The sequence below is a fragment of the Podarcis muralis genome, chromosome 2 (assembly GCF_964188315.1).
Source record: "Podarcis muralis chromosome 2, rPodMur119.hap1.1, whole genome shotgun sequence".
In the NCBI taxonomy this organism is placed as follows: domain Eukaryota; kingdom Metazoa; phylum Chordata; class Lepidosauria; order Squamata; family Lacertidae; genus Podarcis; species Podarcis muralis.
In genome coordinates, this window is record NC_135656.1 from 112,370,564 (window position 1) to 112,389,075 (window position 18,512).

General features: G+C 47.1%; 1 protein-coding gene and 1 long non-coding RNA gene across 2 annotated transcripts in view; one reads left to right on the top strand and one right to left on the bottom strand.

Moving 5' to 3' along the window:
• LOC144326613 (uncharacterized) overlaps positions 1-18,512 on the top strand; it is a 187,998-nt gene that overhangs the window by 122,612 nt on the left and 46,874 nt on the right. The window lies entirely within an intron of this gene.
• The window catches only part of CFB (complement factor B), an 84,836-nt gene that overhangs the window by 38,620 nt on the left and 27,704 nt on the right, over positions 1-18,512 (bottom strand). The window contains exons 11-18 of the mRNA XM_077925261.1: positions 17,917-18,014; positions 17,686-17,803; positions 14,404-14,557; positions 13,372-13,448; positions 8,734-8,825; positions 6,382-6,514; positions 4,764-4,813; positions 3,114-3,311 (exon numbers count right to left, since the gene is read on the bottom strand). Coding sequence (XP_077781387.1) covers positions 3,114-3,311; positions 4,764-4,813; positions 6,382-6,514; positions 8,734-8,825; positions 13,372-13,448; positions 14,404-14,557; positions 17,686-17,803; positions 17,917-18,014 — 920 coding nt within the window. The remainder of the gene's footprint in view (positions 1-3,113; positions 3,312-4,763; positions 4,814-6,381; positions 6,515-8,733; positions 8,826-13,371; positions 13,449-14,403; positions 14,558-17,685; positions 17,804-17,916; positions 18,015-18,512) is intronic.

The following is an 18,512-nucleotide window of genomic DNA, read 5'->3' on the forward strand; positions in this document are numbered from 1 at the left end:
ATGGGGCCTCCTGCTGCTGCCGCACCACCGGAGCACGATTTCTGTTCTCATCCTGAAGCAACGTTTTTAACCTGAAGCACTATTTCTGGGTTAGCAGAGTCTGTAACCTGAAGCGTATGTAACCTGAAGTGTATGTAACCTGAGGTACCACTGTAGTTTGATCTGGAGTTGACACTTAACAAATGGCTCAGTGGTAGACCATCGGCTCTGAATGCAGAATATCCCGATTCAATCCCTGGCATCACTTGGTAGAGTTAAAAAATATTCCCTCACGTCAGTGTAGACAATACTGAGTCGTATGAACCTATGGCCTGACTCTGTATACTCCCTATGGTCCTATGACTGCTTCTGTGTTTTCTGTGATGTCCTCCGGTCTGTTTGTTTTTCTCCCGGATCCGCTTTCTGGTGATATTTTTAAAATGTCAATTGCAACTCCAGCGGTTGTTTGCACAAAGTGGCGAGACGTTATTTTGTTCAGTGGGTAAGTCTGAGGCTGATTTCTATATAGCAGAAACTGAGCCTGACAATTCAGTTTTTCACCTTAGTTCATTCTAATGATAATGATGATAGTAATAATATATATATATATATATTTAATACCCTGCCCATCTGGTTGGGTGGCACATATAAAATGATAAAATAAAATCAGGTATCAAATCAGCCGGCTGTTCATCTATGGGCAGCTCTTTCTGTTGTATTTTAATTGTTGATTTAGGAAATTCTGCGACTACTGCCATGTTAAGTGGGGAATTAGTCCCCCTTCATATAAGCACACAGAAAACCTAGTCTTCAGGCACACAGGAAATAAATTTCTTTTATTTGAATTAAGGTTAATAGCATGAAAACCTTATAAAATACTAGCATTACAATTCTAAAATATTGATTATTGATGCAGAGTTGAGAAACCCCAATTAAGTCGGAATTACTTGAATCAGCAAGACTAGAATTGGGAACCAAACAAAAGGCATGAGCCCCTCACCATGAAAGAGCAATTGATTTATGTTCATTCCCCCCCCTTCAAATGAGTGAAATGTTTCTAACGTTTCTCACTTTTTAAAGAAAAACAAGACCGCATTCCACAAAATATCCAACTTCATTAACGGATTTGAGAAATCAAACAACCAAAATACATTGCAACTATTATTTAAACTCAAACCAAAATAATTTTAGCAACATCTGACAGAACTACATCAAAAACAAACAACTGCTATTTTTTAAAGAAGCATGTCGGGGATAGAAGCGATGTGGACATATTATCTAAACCTAAATAATACAGGAAAGTGTTTGGTTCACATTTGAACATACTGAAAGTATTAGTGTGAAAAACAGCTTTCGCTGTGAACACGACTTGTTTTACTAAGCTATAAATGTGTTTTTATTAAGACGGGCCACTTCAAGGTTTTATCTTTATAATAAGAGACATAATAAGCATATTATCTCAACATAGGGAATGGGGAGTAGTGATGTACCAGTCTGGTATACAAGGCTGGTCTGTCTCAAAGGAGGTTACGGAAATAGTAATATGCACCCCCCCCCATATTAACCAGTTTAATTGTGTTGCATTGGGGTAAGGAAAATCACCTATAAAGCCTTTTCCAACTGCTCTTGAACAAGCTGAAATGGGCGGAGAAGTGGGAATATTTTCCACAGTGGACTGGCAATGAGAGTTTTCAGAGCTACAATTCCCTTTAATTAAAAGCTCTCTCTTTGCAGATTCAGGCCCTTCTATTGCTTCCTGTAAAGGTAAAGGTCCAGTCGTGACCAACTGGCGAACCAGAGCAGTGCACGGAGACGGCGTTTACCTTCCCGCTGGAGCGGTACCTATTTATCTACTTGCACTTTGACGTGCTTTCGAACTGCTAGGTTGGCAGGAGCAGGGACCGAGCAACCGGAGCTCACCCCATCGCGGGGATTCGAACCGCCGACCTTCTGATCAGCAAGTCCTAGGCTCTGTGGTTTAACCCACAGCGCCACCCGTGTCCCTGGGATTGCTTCCTGTGGAACATGGCGATGGAATTACTTACAAATAAACCCTTAATTCATCGATTTATGAACTATGATCTCCTCCCATCTCTTTCTTTTTAGTTGTGCTACAGTGAAATAGTTTTATAATATATAGCCAAGTTTTTGCTTTATAAGCAATGAAAGGAGGAAAAATGAGAGGAAGTCAGTAACTGAAGGATGCACAGGAATATGTATTGTGAGAGCAAGAACTGATATCAGGGACAAATAAGAATCGCTATTCAAGGGACAATAAGCAGGCTGTTCATCAGTAATGACGCCGTACTATGCAACAGGAAGCAACAAAAGGGGCAGAACAAACAAGCAGGAAGATTTTAATTCACATTGGAAGGGCTCTTTAAAGGTAAAGGTACCCCTGCCCGTATGGGCCAGTCTTGCCAGACTCTAGGGTTGTGTGCTCAAGGGCTCTTTACTGAGTGAGAATACAGTGGTACCTCGGGTTAAGTACTTAATTCGTTCCGGAGGTCCGTTCTTAACTTGAAACTGTTCTTAACCTGAAGCACCACTTTAGCTAATGGGGCCTCCCACTGCCGCCACACGATTTCTGTTCTCATCCTGAGGTAAAGTTCTTAACCTGAGGTACTATTTCTGTGTTAGCAGAGTCTGTAACCTGAAGCGTATGTAACCTGAAGCGTATGTAACCCGAGGTACCACTGTTACTTGACTAAACATAAGAGGTGATTTTTACATTGGCAAGGAGCAGGGCTTTTTTTCAGCCAGAACTCAGTTCCAGCACTTCTCTGATGGGCACCATTGCCATTCTAAGAGAACAAGGGAGGTGTTCATGGTGAGTCCCGGCACCTCTTTTTCTAGAAAAATAACACTGGCGAGGAGCATTGCATTAAGTGCTATGAAGAATCACTGGTTTAATCTATTTTTAGAAGAACGTGAAATAGCAGTGCCCATGGAATCCGCAACTCAAGGCGACAAACTGATGAGCCCTGCCACAAATTAAGTTCTGATCCCACAGCCAGGGGCTTAAACAACACAAACATACCACACATAATCAAGATAATTTTATAATAAGCGTCCCAGGGACTGACATCTTAGCAAACACTCCTGGGCAGCAGTGAGTTTGTCTTGGTGGCTCATTCCTTCGGGATAAACCTCAAGGATTGGCCCAGGTGTAGTCTCAGCCAGTCCTGCACACCAAAGAGACTAATGTAGAAATCTCGTGGATTATGGTTCGCTGGAGGGGGATCCCGAACTGTTTCCCGTGTCTCCCCATCTTTCTTCTTCTTCCTCTTCTTTTCACAAGGGTTATACGTGCCCCAGCTGATCACGCCCACCTGATCAGGAGAGGGAAGCAAACTGGGTCAAAAGACAGAACGGCAAATATGCAATTCACAGTGGCAAAGATACAAAAGCTTATTGCGACCCAAAACACTACAACAGCCCCCTATGAAAGGGGCGGGCAGGAAGTAGGCTGGGATCTATTTCTTGGTAGATCTCTGGATCTTGCTTAAATCAATTGGGGCAGGGCGAAGGGAAGAGATAGGTCAGCAAGGTGAGGTGGAGAGGGAGAGAAAATGTCGGTTTTCCATTGGGACTCCGATTAAAAGGGAGACTCGCACCCGTGCCCGAGCGAAATGTCAGTGTTCTAGGCCCAAGCAAGAAACAATAAGCAGCAAATAAGCAAGGTTCAGCGGCAGTTTTACAAAACACAAGGGATATGAGATTGTGGTGTAGCATCTTGAAAATGTGTGGTTTTTAAATATTTAAAGGCAAGCTACTGGTCCCTAATAATAAGTAAATGATAGTAAGTTGTGGTCAGGCTGGATTCTGACACCTTTCATGGGTTAGAGACATTTACATCTGCTGCTGTGGGCTCTAGTCTGCAAAATCCGCTCCACTTCCCAGTGGGGAGGAGTTGCAGTGGACCGCGTGGCCACCCACTCCCCACCGGGGGCGGGGGACTTTGTCCCCCGTTGCCTGGGGGACCCTGGCCACGTCAGAGCCTGGCCAGCCAATCCGCTGGCTTGGGGGGGCGTGGCCAGGGCCATTTAAATGGAGGAGCGAGCCAGAGGACTTCCTCTTTGGCTCGCTTCCTCAATCACCCGCCCTACCTCCCTATTTTGCAGGTTAGGCAATGGCTTTGCTATGGACTTTGGTTGGTCGCCTTGGTTGTCCGAGGGGCCTGGTAGGAATTTTTCCACATGGCAAATTGGCGCTGGCCACTTGGTTTTCGCCTACCTCGTAGCAATCGTCACAACTTTGTTAGGGTTGTGGTTAGGCATTGTTTGACCTTGTGTGGGGGAGGGGAGGTGTGGCCATCACCTGCCCCTCCATGCTTAAGGGTATTCTGTTAAAGGAACCCAGGGGTCTTGATCTAGTCTATAGCCTGGCTGGGGGGCTAAGGCCTTGACACCACCCCGACGGGAACACCAGGGGGAGCTTGATTTGGTTTGCATTGACAGGGCTTCCCCTACCGGTGGCTTACCTTACTGGACTTCCTGCACAATGGGCAGGAGTCAGATATAGTCAGGTCCAATCAATGCCTAAGCCAATACCACACACATTCTGTAATTTAAATAAAGTTGTGGCCAAAATTTGCCCAATAACATAAACCTAATATCCGTGTCCTTGTGTGAGTTATTTCCAACGAGGGGGTGGCTGCGGGGTCTCGACACGCAAGTGAAAAGCTTATGCGATGGATTGTGTGTCAGATTTTTAAAACCACTCCCCCACACTAGCTCTCAAGAAAAACGGCAGGGTCGGGATACATTTAGAGGTTCACTTACTTGGAAGAGTCTTTCCCTCCGTTCCACGAATAATGATCCTCCGGATTCACCTGAAAAAAGGACAAAAGGATTAAAAGCTGACAGAAGCTCCACTATCTCTAGACAGAAGAGAAAGTTCACATTTCTTCAAATATGGGTTGCCATATTTCACAAAGCCAAAGTTTTAAAAGTTTTGTTGAGCTCCCCCCCCGCCCCCGAAATGAAGCTTTTGAGCTATTCTTAAGGAAATTTGCCAAAATCCACACTTCCAACATGGGGGGCCATATGTCCAGATTTCCCCAGACATCCAAGCGATTTCTGCCCAGACACTGTCTCCAACAGCCAAATCCCGGCTATGTCTGGGAAATTTCGGACGCATAGCAACCCTATTCAACCGCAAAAACGCCATGGACCACCTGAATAAAGCTTGCAGGCCACGTGGTTCGTGGGACACGATTTGGGAATCTCTGCTTTGAATGGAAGTTGTCACAATGTCAGCTACTGGATTCTAATACTGGAAAGAGAATCCTGTACTTACGAAGGATGCACATAGCCAAGGTTGCCAGCTTCATTAAGATCAGGGGAACCTTTTTTACCCTGAAAGCCACATTCCCTCTTGGACAACCTTTTGGACCATATTTTTGGGCCATATTTCAGTGGTAAACGGGACCAGAGGGAAAAGAGGGTGGAGCAACAGATGCAAATTTTAACCTTTATACATTGGGATAGCTTCTACACATTCATGCTCCCTATAGTGCCAACTGTAGGGAGCCAAGGTGTCTTGGGCCCCTTGATATTTGTTTGAAGAGGCCCTCAGTGTTGAGGGGGTCCAGTGCGCACAAAGGACATGACGTCACAGAAGGCTGCCCTGGCCTGTGCAGTGTGGAAGACGCCATGGGGACTGGTGCAGCCTAGCAGAAAGCTAAGCCAGCCTGCGCCCCACGCCCACTCAATATTAGGGGCTACCTGGCGCCTCTGCTCTTACAACACTTTTTCCTCCATCCAGACAAACAAAAGTTCAAGGACACTTTCCAGTCAGGCAAAAGCTCTTAAGTAGGGTGGGAAACCGGTGGCCCAGGGGTGCCAGACAGAGAGGCTTGGAGGACCACATTTGGACTGAGGTTTCCAGTCCCCGATTCAGATGAAGGAGCTTATTGAAAACTTCTCTTAAGGGTTCCCCACATTTCTGCTCATCCTGTGTCTTCTGCAGAAAACCTGATGGACATTTGTTATGATTCTGTGGGGTAAACAGCGGGTTATCCCAGGGAAAGCAGTGAGGCAAAAGAGAAACCTCGTACCCAGAAGAAGCAGAAGTGTGGACGAGGCCTTACTCTCTCCCTGCTCTGCTTAACCAGGGATTCTTCACCCTCCCCATGTAGAGAAGAAGAAGAAGAGTTTGGATTTGATATCTCGCTTTATCACTACCCTTAGGAGTCTCAAAGCGGCTAACAATCTCCTTTCCCTTCCTCCCCCACAACAAACACTCTGTGAGGTGAGTGGGGCTGAGAGACTTCAGAGAAGTGTGACTGGCCCAAGGTCACCCAGCAGCTGCATGTGGAGGAGCGGGGAAGCAAACCCAATTCACCAGATTACGAGACTACTGCTCTTAACCACTACACCACACTGTAAGCAAAATGACCTTTGCAAGTGGCAGCCTCGACAGCTCTCCCTCCTCCACTACACAGGAATCTGTCTGTCACCACTTCAGAGGCATCAGTTCCTTCGGAAAACATTTTCTTGTCTTGAAGAGCTGCGGAAATGCACGTTGGGCGCTGTGGGAAGCAATGAATGAATCGATTTAATGGCGGAATTGCTACCCAGGCCATAATAGTTCACTTCCGGTGCTTTGATAATCTGCATGCAATCAGCAAAGAGACAATGAATTGTCTCGTCTTCCTTTGAGACAGGTCTTATCTGAAGTACTCTGGATGAATTAATCCAGATTAAATCCATACACAGACATTATTAATTTAGTTCATAGTAATGCTGTACTTTTTACGATCCTTCATGGATCACAGCCTTGCCGTGGCGAAGGGGCTTGAATAACTCAGAGAAGCTATGAGCAGGGCCACCCAAGATGGACAGGTCATAGTGGAGAGTTTTGACCAAACGTGATCCACCTAGAGTAGCAACCAGCGAGCCACTCCAGTATCCCTGCCTATGGTTTTCCCAGTAGTGATGTATGGAAGTGAGAGCTCCGCCATAAAGAAGGCTGATCGCCAAAGAATTGATGCTTTTGAATTCTGGTGCTGGAGGAGACTCTTGAGAGTCCCATGGACTGCAAGAAGATCAAATGCATCCATTCTTAAGGAAATCAGCCCTGAGTGCTCATTGGAAGGACAGATCCTGAAGCTGAGGCTCCAATACTTTGGCCACCTCATGAGAAGAGAAGACTCTCTGGAAAAGACCCTGATGTTGGGAAAGATGGAGCGCACAAGGAGAAGGGGACGACAGAGGACGAGATGGTTGGACAGTGTTCTTGAAGCTACCAGCATGAGTTTGACCAAACTGCGGGAGGCAGTGTGGAAGACAGGAGTGCCTGGCGTGCTCTGGTCCATGGGGTCACGAAGAGTCAGACACGACTAAACGACTAAACAACAACAAATGCTGTACTTTCTTGGGCTGATCTTAAAGCATTCTTGCTAGGGATTTCCCTCCAGTTGAAAGCTAAGATTTTCCATTGGTTTTCTCATAATTAAGACTGAACAATTTCATGCTCTACGGCACAGTGTGTTCACTTTCTATTCCCATATGCTTGCCCAATTTTACTCTTCCCAAAAGAGATTCTGATTCAGAATTTCTTTCTGCCCCCATTTCATAATTCAACTTCTTTGTATAAACCACACCTGATCTGAATTCAGCCTCCCGGCAACATCTGCTTTGGACAGAAAGAAAAAACCCCTCTCACTACTTCCCTTCCAGCAATGATTGCATTAGCCTCACTTGCTGCAGTATCATGCAGAGAGGCTGCACAGCAGGAAGCAAATACTTCTATGCTTCTTTCTTTATTTCTTTGTCGTGGAAAGTCAAACTTGAAACGGTCCCAGATAACAGCCTCCCGTGTTTGTAGTTTTTGACATTCTAATCATCATCTTTGGTGCCTGGTATGTCCCACAGAGGAACTTACGGCCTTCAAATGAAAACATCCTGAAGGTCCCAGGCCTCAGAGAGGTTAAGCTGGCCTCAACTAGAGCCAGGGCTTTCTCGGCTACGGCTCCAGTCTGGTGGAACGCTCTGTCACAAGAGACTAGGGCCCTGCAGGACTTGACATCTTTCTGCAGGGCCTGCAAGACAGAGCTGTTCCACCAGGCCTTTGGTCAGGGCGCAGCCTGACTCCCTCCTTTGGCAATCTGCACAGAATTTTTGCTTAATGGTTGCCATCAATTTGATTTTAATTAATTTTTATAATGAAATGTTTTTAGAATGTTGCATTATTTTATTGTTGTTAGCCGCCCTGAGCCCGGCTTCGGCTGGGGAGGGCGGGATATAAATAAAATTTATTATTATTATTATTATTATTATTATTATTATTAGGCTGAAATAATAAAAATCTACCTAGGATGCAATCCATAAAACCTATGTAGAAATGTAGAATTTCCAAAAACATGAATATGGTGCATACGCAGCCTCAGTTTTAGGAGAAAAAATGCTCTTGGCAGACAGATTGCACTGCTGGACCTAATGCCCAAAAAGTCCGGTATGATGCAATGTTTGAAAGTTTTCTTTGAGAAACATCAAGTTCTAAGAGTGTTGCAATACTGCCATCACTAGCAGCTGTGAAACTTGGCTCTCGACAGAGTCGAAGCAGCGTGAACTGCCTGTGACCATATCAATCTTGAAATATTGCTTTTAGAAGTATACTTCAAGAGTGTACACACCCAGACCCTCAGAAATAATGCACCTCCCCCCAGCTCACACTTCCCATCTTCAATTGGCTTTCCCATCTCCATTTTTTACCCAGAATTCCATGGGCAGGAAATGCCATGCTTACACTTCTCCTTGTCTTGATCTGAACTCCCATCCTCTTGTTGTCCAAGGATATGAACTGGGCATCCACTTCCTCCAAACTCAGCAACTGCAGCTCTGCAAGGTATGAAGGTTTGTGTGACTGTGTGCTTGAAAACGCCTGAGTTTTCTGCCTGGGGAGCGAGGCCCAGCCACCTACTTGGTTACAGGAGGGAAAGGTGACCTAGAATCAAATTTCCGTATTTTTCGCTCTATAGGGCGCACCTGACCATAGGACACACCTAGTTTTAGAGGGGGAGAACAAGAAAAAAAATTCTCTCCCTCTCTGCGCAGCGCCCCTTCAGCGAAGCGGCAGGAAAAACGGAGCTCCTTCCATTTCTCCTCCCGCTTTGCTGAAGGGGCGCTGCGCAGAGATGGAAAGCTGCGCAGCGGCTCTCCAGTGAAGCAAAGCCAGGAGAGCAAGAGGGATCGGTGCGCACCGACCCCTCTCGCTCTCCAGGCTTTAGCAAATCCAACGGGAAGCCTCCGGAGCGCGGCGGGAGTGCTCCCACTGTACTTTGGAGGCTTCGTGTTGCTATCGCTGAAGCCATGGAGCCTGCATTCGCTCCATAAGACGCACACACATTTCCCCTTAATTTCTGGAGGGGGAAAAGTGCGTCCTATAGAGCGGAAAATACGGTATATGGCAGAGATCAAGTGGGTCATGCGCATTGTTAGGCAAGAGAGCAACTCCTGGGATCCAAGGACAGGCAATGGGACGTAACACCAGCGTTATCAAAGGCCACGTCTGCACCACAGATGTAAAGCAGTATTATACCACCTTAAAACACTCGTGGCTTTCCTCAAAGAATCCTGGGGAATGTAGTTATGCTGAAAGTAGTTAGGGGACCCCTATCACCCCCCCCATTCCTAGAGTGGTTTAGCAATCAGTCCTTTTTCCCAGGGAACTCTGGGAATTTTCAATGCACCCCCCCCCCCCCCGTTTCCAAACTGCAAAAGCTCCCAATTCTTTTTACAAAGGGGATTGCTTTGTGACTTTCAGTGTAATTGCAGAAACCTTAACTTCCCTAGTATGTGCAAGAATCTTTCCTGTGCAATACTGATGCTTTTGAGCCACTCTGAAAAGGAGGGGGCTCAGTGGAAGAGCGTGTGTTTTGAGTGCAATCCCCGGTGACACCGGCTACAGCTGGGGAAGACTTCGAAACCCTAAAGAGACACTGCCAATCAGGGTTGACAATGCTGAGCAAGAGGGACCAATGGTCTGACTCTGTGTAAGGCAGAGTTCCGACACAAAAGGAAAAGGGATCGCGGCGGAGGAGGAAAAACGCAGCATCAAGTAGGGCTGGGCAAATATGTCCATTTCAGTTGCTCTCAATTCCTCATTTTTTCCCCAATCTTAAGTTTGGTTCTCCACATTAGTTAGCGATATTTTAAGTCCTTGTGAAAATTCCTGAGTTTTGGTGCAAATTCACCCATTTTTTTGTATGCAGTTATTTCTAATATACACATTTTCACAAAGCAATTTCCCCTGATCTAACGCATTTTTGTATGTCCTTTTCACCAACATATGCATTTATATGCACACGCTTCACCCTAGCATATTAACGCTTGTACACACGACTTGTCCGTAGAACTGCATTTGCAAAATCCAGAGAAGCGCAAATTTTGAAGCGTAGCTGTGCTTGGTTCACGTATTGTTGCCTGTTAGGTCAGTTTGCCTTTAAGTGCAAACGGAATTGAAATTCTCCCCCACCCGCAATCTCAGGTATCAACTCTAAGTTCTTCTAATGAACAGGTGAGAGATGGAAACAATGGCGGAATACAATCAAAGAGCCAAAGTCGTCATAGCATGGCTCCCATAAGGTAACAGCTGGTGGAAGGAGGAACTTGACTTAACAGCAGAGGAGATCACAGCCTCTTCCTCATTTCTGTTTTTGCAAAACTGGGCGTGGTTGTTCATTGTTTGATGGTTTCATGGGAGCAGATTGAAACTAAATCCTTCAAAGACAGCGGTCCTCTGGCTGGGTTGGGATGGCATGGGGATGAGGGACCAACTCCCTTCTCTTGCGGGGGCCCAATTAGTGCCAGTGCCTTCTGTTAAGAGTTTGGGTGTAATCCTTGACGCCTCCCTTTCCATGGAGGCGCATGTTACAGCAACAGTCAAGGCGACATTTTTCCACCTTCGCCGCATTAAGCAGTTGGTCCCTTCCCTTTCCTGCCCTGACCTTGCCACAGTGATCCATGTGACGGGCGCCTCCAGGCTTGACTACTGTAATTCGCTCTACACGGGGCTGCCCTTGAAACTGTCCCACAAACTCCAGCGGGTGCAGATTGCTGCAGCGAGGCTCCTCACGGGGTCCCTGCCATGGGAGCATATTCAACCAGTACTTTACCAGTTGCACTGGTTCCCGGTGGAGTATCGGGTCAGATTCAAGGTGCTGGTCTTGACCTTTAAAGCCCTTTGTGGCTTAGGGCCCTCGTATCTACAGGACCGCCTCTCCTGGTATGCCCCGCAGAGGACCTTAAGGTCCATGAATAACCATAGTTTAGAGGTCCTGGGCCCTAAGGAAGTCCGACTATCCTCCACCAGGGCCAGGGTCTTTTCAGTGATGGCCCCGACCTGGTGGAATGCTCTGTCCCATGAGACCAGGGCCCTTCAGGATTTAACCTCCTTTGGTCGGGCCTGTAAGACAGAGCTATTCCGCCTGGCCTTTAATTTGAATTCAGCCTGATCTTTTATTTTCCTTCTCTACCCTCCCCCTCCCCTTTTATGAAGATCACCCACTCTGAGACCCCACAGCTAATTCTCCCCTGGTCTCTTCGCTAGCCCAAGTAGGACTAATTCAGCCAGCTAGCCCTGGGGATTATCTAATTGATTTTTGATTTTTGATTTTTATTGTTATTCATGTTTTCATACTGTATTTTATGCTGCCTTTATAATTAAGTGTTTTAAAGCGTTTTAAATTTGTTGTTAGCTGCCCTGGGCCCGGTTTTTGAACCGGGAAGGGCAGGGTATAAATAAAAATTTATTATTTTATTATATTGTTTGTGTGGTTGGGAGGAGCTGGGCTATCAACCTGTGTCAATAGCTGCTTCCTCCATGGTTCAGTTCTCTTGGTAATAATACCGTATTTTTCGCCCTATAGGACGCACCGGCCCATAGGACGCACCTAGATTTGGGGGGGGGGGAATAAAGGGGAAAAAAATTACCCCCCCCCCCGGCACGGGGCTGGGGCGGGAGAAGTCCAAGCTTCCCCCACCCCAGCCCCCAGAACAGGCAGCTCTCCGCAAGCCGTTGGAGGCCAGCGCGAAGTCGCGCCGGGCTCCCACAGCTTGCGGAGAGCTGCGCGAAGCCCGCTCTGGGAGCTTGCGGGGCTGGGGGCGGGGGAAGCCCAAGCTTCCCCTGTCCCCAGCCTCCAGAACGGGTCCCAGAGCGATCCCGAAGCTGCACGCAGCTTCGCAATCGCTCTGGGAGCTTGTGGGGCTGGGGGCGGGGGAAGTCCGCCCCAGCTTCCAAACCACATCGGGAGACAGTGGGATGGCGCACTGCGCCTCCCCGCTGTCCCCCGAGCTTGCAGGGCTCCAAACCAGGTCGGGGGACAGCGGAATGGTGGCATTCCGCATCCCCGCTGTCCCCCGAGCTTGTGGGGCTGGCGGTGGGGCTCTCCTGAAGCCTGGAGAGCGAGAGGGGTTGGTGCGCATCGACCCCTTTCGCTCTCCAGGCTTCAGCGAAAGCCTGCATTCGCCCTGTAGGACGCACACACATTTCCCCTTCATTTTTGGAGGGGAAAAAGTGCGTCCTATAGGGCGAAAAATACGGTAATAATAATAATAATTTTTATTTATACCCCGCCCTCCCCAGCCAAGGCCGGGCTCAGGGCAGCTAGCAAGCAATAATAAAAACAAGTTGAATGAATACAACTTAAAAACAAGATTAAAAGACAACATTAAAATATTAAAATGCAGCCTCATCACAGGAGGAGAAAGGAAAAAGAAAGAGGGGGAGGGAATCAAATTGGCTCCAAGCCAAAGGCCAGGTGGAACAACTCTGTCTTACAGGCCCTGCGGAAAGAAATCAGATCCTGCAGGGCCCTGGTCTCATGAGGCAGAGTGTTCCACCAGGCCAGAGCCAGTGTTGAAAAGGCTAATCTAACTTCCTTAGGGCCCGGGACCACTAGGGTGTTGCTATTTATGGACTTTGAGGCTCTCCGTGGAGCATACCAGGAGCGGCGGTCCTGTAGGTATGAGGGTCCTAGGCTGTGAAGGGCTTTAAAGTTCAAAAGCAGCACCTTAAATCTGACCCTGTACTCTACCGGGAGCCAGTGCAGTTTGAAAAGCACTGGGTGAATATGCTCCCATGGCAGAGACCCCGTGAGGAGCTTCACTGCAGCATTCTGCACCCGCTGGAGTTTCTGGGACAGCTTCAAGGGCAGCCCCGCGTAGAGCGAATTACAGTAGTCAAGCCTGGAGGTGACCGTCGCATGGATCACTGTGGCCAGGTCGGAGCGGGAAAGGTAAGGGACCAACTAGTAAGGAGATAAGACGGCTTGCTAGATCTGGCCAATGGCCCACCTAGTCCAGCATCCTGTTCTCACAGTGGCAAGCCTTACCTCTGAGCCTTGACTCTTCCCCCAAATGGGCAGCCGCTGGGGGAGACACTCACCGTGGTCCTTGCATGTGGCACCTGGCTTCATCTTCAGGGCTCTGTTGGCACCTTCCGTGCAAGGAAGACAGATTGGCCTGCAGAGAAGACAAATATTTGCCACCGACTTGGGAGCTTAAACCCTCAAAAGAGATGTGGAAGGGGGAGAGGGGGACTGAAAGGACCCCCAGCAAGGACAACATCAAAACGGTGGAGATGGCATGGTCCTCCCGGCCAACTTTCCCCATGACTGGCCAAAGCAGAAATAGGAAAAATAGCACCCAGGGGCCAATTTCTGGCAGACTGCTCAGCACTTTTTATAGGATGGGATCTTTGCTGGACTTCAGCATGAATTGGCCACACACTTGGGTTCTTGAGTGGCTGGGGAAACCCAGCCAGATGGGTGGGGTATAAATAAATCATCATCATCATCTTCCAGGAGAGCATCAACTTGTAATAATGTAATCCTGGTTATGTTCTGAGATCACTTAGTCACTCAGTGTAAACTCTTGCTTTTTAAATGCAAGCTACAATACAGTACTGGTTCAGGGAGATTGTGATCCCCACAAGATTGAGAGCCTAAGCATGGCTTAGGTCACATCCACAGCATACATTTAAAGCACTCTTATGCTTTATCCTGGGAACTGTAGCTTCTTAAGGGTGCCAAGCTCACAGAGCTACAATTCCCGGCGCCCTTCACAAACTACAATGCCCAGAATTCTCCATGACTGTTAAAACTGCACAAAGACCGCTAGACATCTATGGTGTGGATGTGATCTTAAAGGACAACAGAACTGCATCTCTTCCTTCTATATTCCCTCCTTTGGTGAAGGTTTTTAAGCAGAGGCTGGATGGCCGCCTAGCAGGAATTCTGTAGTACTGATCATCCTGCAGAGGGTACGACCAGGTGGCCTTTGGGGGTCCCCTACAACTCTGATTCCCGCTTTTAATACTGTTTGTGCCTGAAGTGGTTTTTGGGTGGTCACACTGCTTTGTTTCCAATCAGTAACGGAGCCCTTCGTCTGCCTGATCTGCCCTGATACGGCACATTACCTGATCCTCCCGCCAAACTGCACGGGTTTCTCCAGCTCGAGTAAGGAGAGATCATAGTCGTAGAATTCCTGGATCCCCTGAGCCACCTTGGCTTTCACGTTGAACAATTCGTGGTCGATCCGCCTCTTTATCCGCAGTTTGGTCCCTCCTCTAGCTAGGGAGAGAAGAGTGAAACCTCTTTAGTGTCTATCTTCACCCCAAAGCACGCCCCTCTTCCCCAACGCCGTGGCTGGAGAGTATTGGGTGAGATTCCGTAGCCTTGATTTTGAATATGAGCGAACTCCATTTCCCATCCCCACCCCCTCTTTGCTATTGTGTTTTCTTTATAGGTAAAGGTAAAGGTACCCCTGCCCGTATGGGCCAGTCTTGCCAGACTCTAGGGTTGTGCGCTCATCTCACTCTATAGGCCGGGAGCCAGCGCTGTCCACAGACACTTCCGGGTCACATGGCCAGCGTGACAAAGCTGCATCTGGCGAGCCAGCGCAGCACACGGAACGCCGTTTACCTTCCCGCCGGTAAGCGGTCCCTATTTATCTACTTGCACCCGGGGGTGCTTTCGAACTGCTAGGTTGGCAGGCACTGGGACCGAACGACGGGAGCGCACCCCGCCGCAGGGATTCGAACTGCCGACCATGCGATCGGCAAGTCCTAGGTGCTGAGGTTTTACCCACAGCGCCACCCGCGTCCCTTTTCTTTATAGAGCGTTGCAATAAATCATCGCCGCACATTGGAGACAAGCCTGCCTGCCTGTCTTTCTCAGAGAGCACTTTGAGCCCCAGATCGCTCTTGACCTGATGTGAACTGAATCCAGAGCTTTCTTGATCCAATCTGGATCTGTCTCAAATCTTCCTGAAGTGGTTCAGGTTTCGACCAGATCAGTTGTCCTCTAGTTACCACGCCTTGCTGCCAACAGAGCAATCGATGGGACTTTCTTCTGGGTATAGGATCACAGCTGTAGCACGCATAACAGAAACAACCACATATTCTTTCCCCGTTTACCTCCTCTACTATTTCCCCTTTGCTTCTGTTGAGTTTTAGATTCAAAGTCCGCTGAGTACTATCCTCTTGTATTCCTAAAGAACCATGAATGTGGACAGTCGTCTATCTGATGTAAGAATCAGAGACCCAGGGTGTAGATTTTGATTTGATTACGTTTCAAATATGAATTGCATTTAACCTGTTAGAACGATAGAACGCTTCGCTGAGTAGTTTTATGTCTAGTTCCTCTGTGACTATACCTTACAACCGCTGTGCTCTCTAGGCCATAAACAAGAAATCCTATCTAACCTTGAAAGTGGTACAAACAGCCGTTGCTAATGTTTTTCCAAGCTTGTTTTCGTTAACATTGGAATGTGAGCCCAATCTCTTTTTGAGACTTCCTGTAGGCTCAGGGACAAATGGAAGGGGTGAAGGAGTGAGAGAGAGAGAGAGAATGGAAACAGGTCTGTTCACACGCTTGGTTACCACAGCAACATGTGTCATCCGTGACCAAAGATGGTCAAATGACCTAGGCACTTGTGGGAATCCCAAGGTAATGGGGGGGGGGGAGTTGACAGCAGGAAGATGCCATACATGTTTTCTACCTAATGACCTGTGACCTTTCTTGACAGACAAAAAGGGAGTGCTTTATGTTTAAGAATGTTTCATGACTAACTTTGTGTGCTATACAGTGGTACCTCGGGTGAAGTACTTAATTCGTTCCGGAGGTCCGTTCTTAACCTGAAACTGTTCTTAACCTGAAGCACCACTTTAGCTAATGGGGCCTCCTGCTGTCGCTGCGCCGCTGCTGCACGATTTCTGTTCTCATCCTGAAGCAAAGTTCTTTCTATTTCTGGGTTAGCGGAGTCTGTAAACTGAAGCGTATGTAACCTGAAGTGTATGTAACCCGAAGTACCACTGTATACGCTTTTGCTCTTCTTAACTGGCACACGAGCTGAGCTTTATTTTCTTGCAATAGAAATAAACATTGGGTCCCTAAACGGATGCTGGACTTGAAAATACGTTCCTTGGTTCCATGGATTATTTAAAAGGTGGTTTCTCGCCTGGGTAACAGGCAAGGTGGTGTCGAATTTGAATTCTTGGGGTATTCCGGCAAAACCAACCAGAAGAATACGAAATCAAAGTGATCGAGTTTTTAAGAAAGAATGATTTCTTAAAATCATTTATAGAAATGATTTCTTGAAATCATTTATATTTCCAGTCATTTACAGAGTATGTACAAAATTATTGTAAACAAATTAATACGTTAGCAGGCTTAATATGAAAACATGCAGTGGTTAAAAAGAATCTATACAGAACATAGGGGATAAATAATAAATTGGTTTAATTTGGAAATGCAGTAAAATATTATGAGAACCAGGAACCGCAGAAAGAAGGGGAAGGGAGTCAAAATAAGATATATATGATCAGCTGTTCGCTTTTCAAAATCTATATGGAACATTGCGGATAAATAATAAATTGGTTTAATTTGGAAATGCAGTAAAATATTATGAGAACCAGGAACTGCAGAAAGAAGGGGAAGGGAGTCGAAATAAGATATATATGATCAGCTGTTCGCTTTTCAAGTTTTTTGAATTTTTGTATGTTGTAAAATTAATTATAAAAGTAAAATCGAATTCTTACCACATATCTAGCTACACACACACACACACATATATACACATTAGGGGCAGCCGCACCTGCTTGCTACCCTTGCACGCTGAAAGCAACCATACTCTCATAGGCTGAGTTTTGATTCTTTCTGTACAAGCCAAGGGGGTCTTCCTTGCTTTACACAGCCAGCCAATTGCATTTTTGCTGCCTGAGACTGAGACCTGAGGCAGGTAGGAGTGCCTCTCCTCCTCCTTGGCAGCAAAAGTACAACAATAATTAATTAAATACCTAGCAAACTGCTGCCCTTTGACGCCACCCCAAATCAGCTGCCCCAAACGGCTCACTCACTCTGCCCTTTAATGGAAGGGCCGGCCCTGTCTCCAGAGAAGAAGAAGAAGAGGAGTTTGGATTTGATATCCCGCTTTATCACTACCCGAAGGAGTCTCAAAGCGGCTCACATTCTCCTTTCCCTTCCTCCCCCACAACAAACACTCTGTGAGGTGAGTGGGGCTGAGAGACTTCAGAGAAGTGTGACTGGCCCAAGGTCACCCAGCAGCTGCATGTGGAGGAGTGGGGAAGCGAATCCAGTTCACCAGATTACGAGTCTACCGCTCTTAACCACTACACCACAATGGCTCCCCTAGAGCAGAAATGCAGAGTTAAAAACACGTTCTGCTTTTCCTTTTGCACCTTTTTCCAGAATGACGGTCCATCCTGCTGTGTTGATGAATTTGCTGAAGCAGTGAGCGGACGTTAAGACCCATGTCTTTGAAATCAGGGCGCCCCGACAAGAAGGTTCTGTCAGTGTCTACAATGAAGAGTGGATAAGGTTGGTTTCATCCAGGTCAGACACTCCCAGCGTTAGGGATTAACAATATCATAAAGGGGTGTGTGTGTGGACAGAGAGCAGCCTCTACTCACATTGTATTGGAGGAGCACGTGCCATGGGTTCTTCTGCTCCCAGCTAGCGCTGTCAGAGTTGTTCGCCAAGCCACATATATCATGAAGATCTCTGGGATCTGGGAGCATTGGAAAGGGAAGGAGAAAGAAAACCCAGTCATTTTCAACATGCTCACCTCATTTTCTTACTCTGCTTTTTCAGACTTTCTCATAATAGCATAGGAAACTGTGGGGTGTAACATTAGCAGTCAAATACAACATTTCCTGTTTGCCTAGAGTGGACACGCAGGGGAATGTTGGTCCAGCCACTTGAACTTCCTGTTACACCTGGTCTGGAGCATCCTTCCTTTGCGTGTGACCAGGTAGGTGGCCGTGACCCTTCCAGACCCCACAAAAGGTCCAGTCACGCAGCCACCTTCCTCTTTTGATGCCTTTTCTCCTCATGGACTGCACTGCTGCCTCTCAGTCAGCAGCACATGGGCCCATCCTTACGAGGACCTAAGCCACACTGTCTCTGTAACTATAAGCTAAAGTCTGCCTTCAGGGATCCAACTGTGAACTGAATGTGAGTAAGCTTATTATTACTTTTAAAAGAAGACTGTTGTGTCTTTATTCTT